At 44.4% G+C, this 10000-nt stretch overlaps 2 protein-coding genes across 4 annotated transcripts in view; both read right to left on the bottom strand.

The window, feature by feature from the left end:
- Nucleotides 1–2015, bottom strand: part of LOC143131260 (protein AF-17-like) — a 38275-nt gene extending 36260 nt beyond the window's left edge. For both annotated transcript variants that reach the window (XM_076290765.1, XM_076290774.1), the window contains exons 1-2: nt 1666–2015; nt 543–622 (exon numbers count right to left, since the gene is read on the bottom strand). In XM_076290765.1, the coding sequence (XP_076146880.1) occupies nt 543–622; nt 1666–1774 (189 nt within the window). In that variant the 5' untranslated portion in view covers nt 1775–2015. The remainder of the gene's footprint in view (nt 1–542; nt 623–1665) is intronic.
- A 2617-nt stretch (nt 2016–4632) lies between these two features.
- Nucleotides 4633–10000, bottom strand: part of LOC143131332 (zinc finger protein Aiolos-like) — a 17409-nt gene continuing 12041 nt past the window's right edge. For both annotated transcript variants that reach the window (XM_076290892.1, XM_076290882.1), the window contains one exon: nt 4633–6527. In XM_076290892.1, coding sequence (XP_076147007.1) covers nt 5800–6527 — 728 coding nt within the window. In that variant the 3' untranslated portion in view covers nt 4633–5799. The remainder of the gene's footprint in view (nt 6528–10000) is intronic.

Raw genomic sequence — 10000 nt, 5'->3', positions numbered from 1 at the left:
TATGCCTAATGTGGGCTGTGCGTGTGTGTGTCTCTCTCTCTGTGTGTGTGTGTGTGTGTGTGTGTGTGTGTGTGTGTGTGTGTGTGTGTGTGTGTGTTTGTGTGTGTGTGTGTGTGTGTTTGTGTTTGTGTGTGTGTGTGTCTCTCTCTCTCTCTGTGTGTGTGTGTGTGTGTCTGTGTGGAGAGGGTGTGTGTGTCTGTGTGGAGGGGGTGTGTGTGGAGGGGGTGTGTGTGTGTGGAGGGTGTGTGTGTGTGTGTGTGTGTGTGTGTTTGTGTTTGTGTGTGTGTGTGTCTCTCTCTCTCTCTGTGTGTGTGTGTGTGTGTCTGTGTGGAGAGGGTGTGTGTGTCTGTGTGGAGGGGGTGTGTGTGGAGGGGGTGTGTGTGTGTGGAGGGTGTGTGTGTGTGTGTGTGTGTGTGTGTCTGTGTGGAGGGGGTGTGTGTGGAGGGGGTGTGTGTGTGTGGAGGGTGTGTGTGTGTGTGTGTGTGTGTGTGTCTGTGTGGAGGGGGTGTGTGTGGAGAGGGTGTGTGTCTCAGGGGTCTCACCACTCGCGCTGCCCGCTCCTGGGATTCACACTTGCGGCAGAACCACGGGCCGGTGGGCACCTGGACGATGCCGTAGCAGGCTGGACAACGGCGCAGCAGAACAAAACAAAGCAAGACACGCAAACACGTGTTACTCTTGCTGCATGTAGTTGTCAAGGAAATGCCATGACAACAGTCATAAATGAAATGTGCACAGATGTGAGATGTGGTAACACAGCCTACACATGAAGATAAGCACACTTATGCGTGCACACACACACACACACACACGCACACACACACACACACACACCACAAGATAAACTGAGAAGTCATTCTGTAATGTTCATCTACAGCATGTACTGCAACTTCACATGCAGTTGACTCTCTATCTCGAAGAAAAGGAATAATAAAGTGGGTATCAAAAGACAAACATGAATCTCAACTGGATAATGCAAACTTTCTTTGTACAAAGAAGCTGTCCATCAAATTCCCACTACACAACTTCCACTCATACCATTTAACACTTAATTTCACCACACAGGAACATTTTATTCAGTAAGTATCAATAGGTGGAGTGGACTATGCTTTTTGTTCTATCACATAATAGCCCTACTGTCGGCAAGATAAAGTTGGGACAGCTTGCAAAGTTTCATATTCATTCTTCGGTGTTCTGGTAATGAGAATACATATACCATATATATATAGCATAGGTGTTAGTGACAACTGTAACAATGAGTGTAACATTACGAGACTTGAACGAGAAAGGATTCCTCTACAATTGTGTCCGTATTGGAGACAAAATGGTCACAGCGGCGCTACTAAGAAACAGCATGATGTCAACAAAGCATGTGAAAAGCTTTCTGCGCCCCGCTTTAGGGCGACAATGCTCCTGGAGGCCCTGTAGCATTGCCATAAAAAGCTAACGATAGCTATGAGCTCGTGACTATCGAGCGTTATGTATCCTTCCACAATGATCAATGATCATCCACCTCTTTCATATCCAGTAGCACGACTACATTGCCTATGTGTGATCGGGGACACAACACGCCCTCGTATGTACATGAACACACACGTACGTAAGCGCGTAACAACATCTCCCTCCAAAGCCGTAATAACATTGTAATACAGGAAGGCCAGTTACCCTGGTGCACGGCAACGCTGCACCCGTGTCCATCACAATATACCAGCGGATTCTCAGCCCAGCCGCGCTCATCGGAACACACACAGCAACCTCCAACCATTTCCCGCATACTGCTTCCATACGGTATAATACACGTGTCTTCAACCACTAATCCTTGCTGGGAAGTCTGGTTATTCTTGAATGTATTAGTAGTCCTGGCATCGCAGCAGTGTAGCAGTTATATAGGAGCTAGAAGGGTTCAGATCACTGCGTGGGGTTGCCGAAGGCGACTTTTTTCCGTGATGTCCTCTTTCGTCCCCACACAGGAGATGCGATACAGTGCGCATGCTCAGGACTACAGAGTCGGTCACGTTCACCAAGACCAAAATACTGGCTGTAGCTGACACCAAGTAACAGTACGTCGCGACTACCTAACATACTTTGTTACATTGTATGCCCAGTGTTCGCCGCACACTGGATGGTCTGCCAATGAAGTTTAGTGTAGCCTTTATACTTACGTCTGAATAACAGTTTGTGGAAGCCGGTAGTGCTCTAAAGGACAGAGTGCAAGGTCTCCAGGGCAGCCTGAATTTCCACACCATCTCCAGTGCGCCATCTTGAGGATATTGGAGGGAAAACCAGTCTGTAATGTCTATTTATGTCCCTCAATAGTTCAGACTTCAGTCTTGATCATGGCCACTTAGTTGCAACGCGTAATTAACGCGTAATTGTAACATATGCTGTATAATGACAGTGTAGCTTATGTCTCCACAATACACGCTAGGGAGGATTGAGGATTTGTCTAATTGTGGACTATCTACTCTGACCTGAAATGGGTATGTTCCAGGTTAATTTATTGAATTAAAAGTTAATTTATTGACCTAGTCTACTCCATTTGTAGATAGTGCATATGAGTTTTCCATGTTTCAATCCAAGCACCATGACACTTTTGTATACTTTTGTAACCTGTTCAGACATCTTTACACCTTAAAGGAAGCACTATGATGAGAAAAAAGCCAAAACCCAGTTGCCTACATCAGAACCCATGGCCACTAACAGATCCAGTCATTATAACTGGGCTTCAAAAGCTCAACTTACCCCATGTTACCCCGTGTAGCCTAGTTGCATTTTGAGTGTGCTCTTCAAGTATGACTGTGCACTGATGAGGAGATTTAGCGTACTGAAGAGCATGCAGCCATCCCACACTGAACACTTATGGGAATAAAAGAAGCACACTCAGATCCATTCTACTGCTATGAATCGGAGCCCTGCATTGCACTATTTTTTATTTGACTGTAGAACATGGTAACTGCAGTGCTAAATATGATTATCTGATCAATTTAACGTTTTTAAATGAAACCAGTGATATCCATCAGCTCATAGCAATTTCCTCTGTGAAAATGTCAACATGTAAAACATGTTGATGAAACTAGAGCAAAAGGGAAGCAACTAATACAGTACACATCCCCTTGACGGTTTTTAGCTCTGTAATCTGGATGAGTCACCACTAGAGGGAAGTAGAGAGAGGGCCATGTTGGTCAAGCATCACAATGCTGGTCCACTCTTTTCAGTTCCAGTCAAGGAACAGAGAAGTTATGGGAGGTATGGACAAATAAATGTGAATACAAGAGTTTCAAAAGAGAAATCTGAGCAAATCAAGTAGAAGAGAGTCAAGTTCAAGTTCAAAAAGTAGTCTTTATTTAAGCAAAACTTAAATTCTTCCATGATTCTTCTTAAATTCAATTTTTCATTCTTCCATAAAACTTTTAATTCACGGACCTCAAGCTACACTTTAGGTAAAACCTTGTCAAGTTTTTGTCCTGAAGACCTACATTTTGTCAGAGGTTTGTAAATTAAGCCGTGCATTCCAAATATCAAAGACAGGGGCCCTAATTTTAAATGACAGGTGCAGTGCAAAAGTCTAAAGTCTAAAGCTAACAAAATGCTACATTTATTTGCTTATGTAATACCATGAACAAGATCCTGAGCTCAAACAGTGATGGGTCCGCTCAGTGCCCTCACACGCCACACGATGGCTTTAGTTCCTGCACAAGGCCCTTTGCTCATCGACTGAGCTTTGCGCTTGGCCCAGCATTTGAATGTGATCTGCAAGGAAGCAGAACACTGAAACATAACACGTTAACCGCCCTGTTGATTTGAATCAAACAGCAGGCATTGCAAGGCAGAGCATGCAATCCTTTTGGCACTTTTGAAATACCAGCCAGTGCAGGCGGCCTTATGGCACACAGTGCCAGACACTCTTGCAGTAAAGACTGCCAGGCTTCTCAGAATGGGCAGCAGGGGGCTTCTCGACTCAGTTTTGCTCCAAAGAGGGGAAATCCAGCGCAGGAAGCTGACACCTCTCTCTCTCTCTCTCTCTCTCTCACTCTGTCTGTTTCTTCTCCCTCTCTCTGTCTTCTCTGTCAACTACTCTCTCTCTCTCTCTCTCTTTGTTTCTCTCTCTCTCTCTCTCCTTCTGTTTCTCTTTCTCGCGACTCTCTCTGTCAACTTGTGAAGATGTGGGGAGGGTGCCACAACCCTACACTCGCAGATCTGCGAACCAAACAAGAGTGTTCAAACCGCAGCACTAAAAACAGCTAGCACACACACACACACGTGACCAGTAAGATCACAAGGATCACTTTTTTAGTGCACTGTCCGATACAATGCAACTTTTTTTGCCTTTCTGAAAAACTAAATTAAGGTTCACTACTTGACAAGGATCCAATGGCAATGGCACACACACACACATGCACACACACACACACACAGGTAGGAGGCACACACACAAACACACACACACACACACACACAGGTAGGAGGCACACACACAAACACACACACACACACACACAGGTAGGAGGCACACACACACACACACTCACATGCATAAATAATAGTTCAGTAACTGGAAATGAACATTCCAGTGTTGAACTGTACTGTGTGAACTATATAACTTCTGAGTACGAAATCAGACAGAAAAAGAGCTAAGAAACACGATCAATCTTTATGATTATTTAAGGCACACATGTACAGTATGTTCCATCAAGTCATATGTTCTTAACAGGGGCGCCGCTGGGGGGGGGGGGGGGGGGGGGGTCGGGGGTTAGGATGATTCTAAGGGCCCAGCACTGACTGGGGCCCCCAGAGAGCCCCTCCAATAATACTATAGATTATCGGTATATATATTGTCTGTCATAGGGCCCAAATGATCTAGCAGCGCCCCTGGTCCTTAATGCGTAATTAATCCAGTGCAATGGACTACAGCTCACCTCATGTTTCCACTTGTACAATTTTGCCAAATATAGTAAGAAAAAGTAGAATACATCTGGACAGCATTAAATGGATACAGTCAGTTCATTTCATGTTTGTGTCCCATGGTATGAAAAGTCAAACTCAACCACGCTAATCTGGGGCACAGGTACCCCGTAAAATAAACAGACATAATCCGGTGAAAACCTAAACCCATCTTGTTTTTGTAGGTAATGCAACATTCTCGTACAATAATATAGAAATCACAGCACTCAAAACAGCACACTATGTGGAGTGGTGTGTTTCAGTTCTCTGGTTTGGGAAATGTTGAATGGTAAGAATTCCTCCATCGTGAGGAATGTCTGTGTGCAGTGCACAGGGCACACACATGCTTTTGAAATACAATAAAGAGGAAAAAAGTTCAGATCAAAAATAGAAGTCCTTCTGCACATTCAACATGAAATTTCAATATGAAAGGAAACGTGTCTGTGTTGCTTACAGTAATGTGGGAAAATTTGTTCAAGTCCTTACATTTCAGTAAACCATGTAGACAAACAGTATTTTGTTTAAGTCTTTACATTTCAGTAAATCATGTAGACAAACAGTATTTTGTTCAAGTCTTTACATTTCAGTAAATCATGTAGACAAACAGTATTTTGTCTTATCAGACAAACAAAAATATCTACATATCAAAATATCTACAGATATGTTACATCATATCTATATCATATCTACATAAAAAGTGTCACACTGGTCAAAAACTGGTAAGCCGATGTTTTAACTGTCACACTATTTGTGTGTGTGTATGTGTACTGTATGGGAATGTGTGTGTTTGTGTGCTTGTGTGTGTGTGTGTGTGTGTGTGTGTGGGTGGGTGTGTTTTCTGCATATGCCGGCGCCACTTCACTTGATCTCCAGGTAATGTTCCCCGCGGGCGATGTGCGAGGAGAACTCGTAGCGGTCGCGGCTCAGGTGACCGCACAGGTTGCACTCGAGCGGATCGCGGAAGCCGTGGCAGCCCATGTGGATGGTGAACATGACGTAGTCCAGGAAGAGAACGCGGCAGTGACTGCACATGTAGGCGCCCGCCGGCTCGCCTTTGCCCTGCACCACCCGCAGGACCTCGTGGGGGGGCACGGCGTGGGGAGGGGGCAGGGGCGGCTGGTGCACCAAGTGGGGGGGCAGGTGCGACGGGTGGTGGGGGTGCAGGGGGAAATGGAGCCCCCCCGTGTTGGCCACGCCGGGAACCAGCAGGTGGTTCAGGCTGAAGGGCAGCGACTGGTGGTGCTGCTGCTGCTGGTGCTGCTGCTGCTGCTGGTGGTGCAGGAGGCCAGAGGCATGGCGGGACCGCGGACCGCCCCTGTCAGGGTGGGGGTGGTGCTGGGGGGAGTCCAGGGGAGTCGTGGGGTGGGGCAGGACCCCTCGCTCCAGCTTGCCGCCGTTGGCGAGGGCGAGAGGAGCGACGCTGGCGGCGAGCTGCAGGGGGAAGCTTTTGTGGTGCGGCTGGTCGGTGTCCGGCGGGTGGGCGTGGAGGCCCTCGGGGGTGGTGGAGCTCCGAGGGGGATCGGAGCCGGACTGGTGCACCCCTGGCTCCCGCTTGAAGCACAGGTCCAGACACACGGGGGTCTCTCCTGTATTACGTACAAAAATGAGTCACATTAAATTCATCAGTGACACAGGTGGGAGAGACATGTACAAAAATTACACTTAGGAGCTCAAACAAAACATGGTCGGCATCGTGAGAGCGATCGGGTTTAAAAAAGGACAATATGGATGAAATGGAGGCTACTAACAGCCAAATTTGGATAAAACTAGTTTTAAAATGTGTTGAAATTCGTTTTTTCAAGAGGCTGCTTATAGCAGACAGATCGGGAGGTCATGATCTACCACAATGAGGGCAAAGAAGGATTGCAATTGTGAGAAGCAGCAAATGGACTGACCTTTCTAGAGAGAGAGAGAGGGAGAGAGAGAGACAGAATGAGAGAAGTGAGGGAGAGATAGAGAAAGAGAGAAGAGAGAGAAGAGAGTGTGAAAGACAGTAAGAGGAAGAAGGGAAATACAAGGAAAGAGGGTCAAAGATAGATGTGAGAAAGACAAGAAAGGGGAAACAGGCAAACACGGGGGGGGGGGGGGGGGTAAAGGGGGTTGAGGGGGGGTGGTGGTGAACGATAGAGGGAGGTAAAGCAAAGAGTAAAAGAAAAAAAGACAAAGAAAGGAGTGCACATCATGAAAGACAGAGAGAGAATGAAAAGACCAAAAGACAGAGAGCGTGAGGAGCGAGAGAGCGGCCTGTACTGCAGCTGCAAAACTTAAAAGACGACACCTGCTCACGTTTCTCTGCCTGGGCTGTTTTTCTCCTTGCGGTCGAAGACATTACTTCTCTTTTTCCTCTGTGGTTATCGTATTGAGAGATTTCAGTTTATTTGTCATGGCGATAGCGCGCCGCCAAAGGGCCTCAACTGACTCTGAAACTAAACTCGCTCGAGAAAAAAAATGCCGGGTCTCGGAAGCATTCTCACAGGTTTTTGGGAAGTGATGACAAAATCAGTTAGACATTTTTCCAAAATGCTTTATGACTATATAACTGACTAGTCAATGAGATCATCTCCATTTTGTTTTCATTTCTGTGCAGACATTTGCATGGCCTCCTATGAAGCATACACGTTCAGAGAAAACCCACTTGAGCGTGTAAATCCAAATGCATCTAATTTAAGGGGTGCATTTATTTTTTTCAGCTTTACTGATGCATGTCATTGTAACCTGTGCAACCTAGAGTATGAATTGAAAAGAGCAATCTCTATATATTGTGTAACAGAACAACATACTGACATCCAGCGCAAACCAAGACAGCTTACTGGTTAATGTATTCAAACACAATTGCTTTTATTCATAACTTAATCTAACTCATCATAATCTTCATAACTAACTTTCTGACATAACTTGAAATGTCCTCATGCTTCAATGTATTCAATATCACTGTTACATGTGTCTCTGACTGTGGGCTTGTTTCTGTTTGAGTCAGGCTCAACAAATGACTGTTTTTAATCAAATGAACGTACTCAAAAGGTCTGGCTTCCCACCCACTGCAGCGTCAGTGTGAGAGATAGACAAGGGGACAGAAAATGGCAGCAGAACATTTCAGTCATCCGTCAACTCAACTGTCACAGAGGACATGCCGCTCACTTGTGCCATGTTCCGAATGATCCTCTCTCCAGATACGGGACCAGCGTGTGTGTGTGTGTGTGTGTGTGTGTGTGTGTGTGTGTGTGTGTGTGTGTGTGCAAACTTGTTTTACTTGGACTACAACTCTGAGTGGACTAAGCAAGCCAAATCCATTAATGTATCCATTAATTTCTGAAATAATCGGTAGTGTATCCATCTGGAGACGTTTACCCATAATGACTAGTGCTAGTGCAGAATGAATTAAATTAGCATAGTACTTCTATCAATGTTTGGATCTGTAAATTATTCCCCTGTGTTAAGATCCAAATAAAAGAATTAAAATGTGTGTGTGTGTGTGTGTGTGTGTGTGTGTGTGTGTGTGTGTCTGTGTGTGTGTGTGTGTGTGTGTGTGTGTGTGTGTGTGTGTGTGTACCGTTGTGTTTGAATGTATCTGTGCTCAACACAAATTGCCTCTCTAGGACATTAAAGTTTAAAGCAAAGATCTTAGAGTCTTAGAGTGGAACAGTAAAAGAGTGGAAGTAAAAGAGGGATAGGGTCAGTTAATGTTTTAAAGATTTGTAAAGACTTTTGGAATGTATGTTGTAAAGACTTTTGGAATGTATATGTTGTAAAGACTTTTGGAATGTATATGTTGTAAAGACTTTTGGAATGTATATGTTGTAAAGACTTTTGGAATGTATGTTGTAAAGACTTTTGGAATATTTGTTGTAAAGACTTTTGGAATGTATGTTGTAAAGACTTTTGGAATATTTGTTGTAAAGACTTTTGGAATGTTTGTTGTAAAGACTTTTGGAATGTATATGTTGTAAACATATCTCATTATTGTATCAACTGTATCGTTAAATATATCTGTGCATCAAAGCTCTTTAGTCTGCTCTACAGGTTTACCAGCACATCACTCCCATCACTTTTGAATAAGCAACTCTCACGTATACCCTTACGTTGACATCGACCCACACAACCACCTTCCAACTGAATGAGGCTAAACACTGCTGTGATTATACTAGAACAAGGATAGGGTCGATTGATCGTAAGATAATATTAGTATTGATAATGATGCATCAGGTGCAACAATGTAATGGCTATGTTTAATAATGGGAAATAAACTAAGAACCTAGCAAAAAAGAAGATCTTGGAAAATATTCAAATTTGTCTCGTTGACAAATGGCCCCATAGCAGAACAGATTCAAGATGTGGATGATATGCTAGTGTCACTACTTATTATGACAAAACACAAAAGCAGCAAAAAGAAGTGCAGAAAAAAATGAATGGATGGCTAATTCTGCATCTGTCTACTTATAATCAGACTATGGCTTTAAGAAATATATGGTCTTTAAAATGTCAATACTGGTGTTTCTCCACAGGAAGACTCCTGTTCATGTCAGATTTGGCCACTGTAATAATTATACCACGATGGGCAAAAATGTTAAGACTAACATTCCTGAAATAAAAAAAGGCCGTTGCTGAAGTGCTATTTAATACGTTTCCTAATTTGAGACTGCAGCTGAACTAACGTGATAAAATATTGCTACACTTTTCCACTTCTCCTTTTAAAAAAATAATGAAGAAACGGTCAGAGGAATATAGCCTCTGTGACTGCCTGAAAGGAGACATGGATGAATGAAGGCCTGTTACAACCTCCTCTCATCTTCCCAGGCCTCTGGCCACCGATTACCAGTCATATGTCAGCACAGGACAAGGGTGAGGTCTGACCACGCTAAACCTTGGCTAGACTTACCTAATGACAGGTGAGTCATACGAGTACACCGGCTATCCCGCTGCCTGTAAAAAGACGACTCCCACACACATTTTCGTGTGACTGCTTTGATGGCATGCATGCTACACCGCTGCGACACACTAGCACGTTCAGGCAGGGAGTGGTTTGCCACATACTCGTAGGCTTATGAGAAGAACGTCTGAG

The sequence above is a fragment of the Alosa pseudoharengus genome, unplaced genomic scaffold (genome assembly GCF_046254945.1).
Source record: "Alosa pseudoharengus isolate Yale_2024_CS ecotype anadromous, Long Island Sound unplaced genomic scaffold, YU_APseudo_1.1 YU_APseudo_1.1_scf_1, whole genome shotgun sequence".
NCBI lineage: Eukaryota > Metazoa > Chordata > Actinopteri > Clupeiformes > Clupeidae > Alosa > Alosa pseudoharengus.
This window is presented reverse-complemented; position numbering and strand designations above follow the sequence as displayed.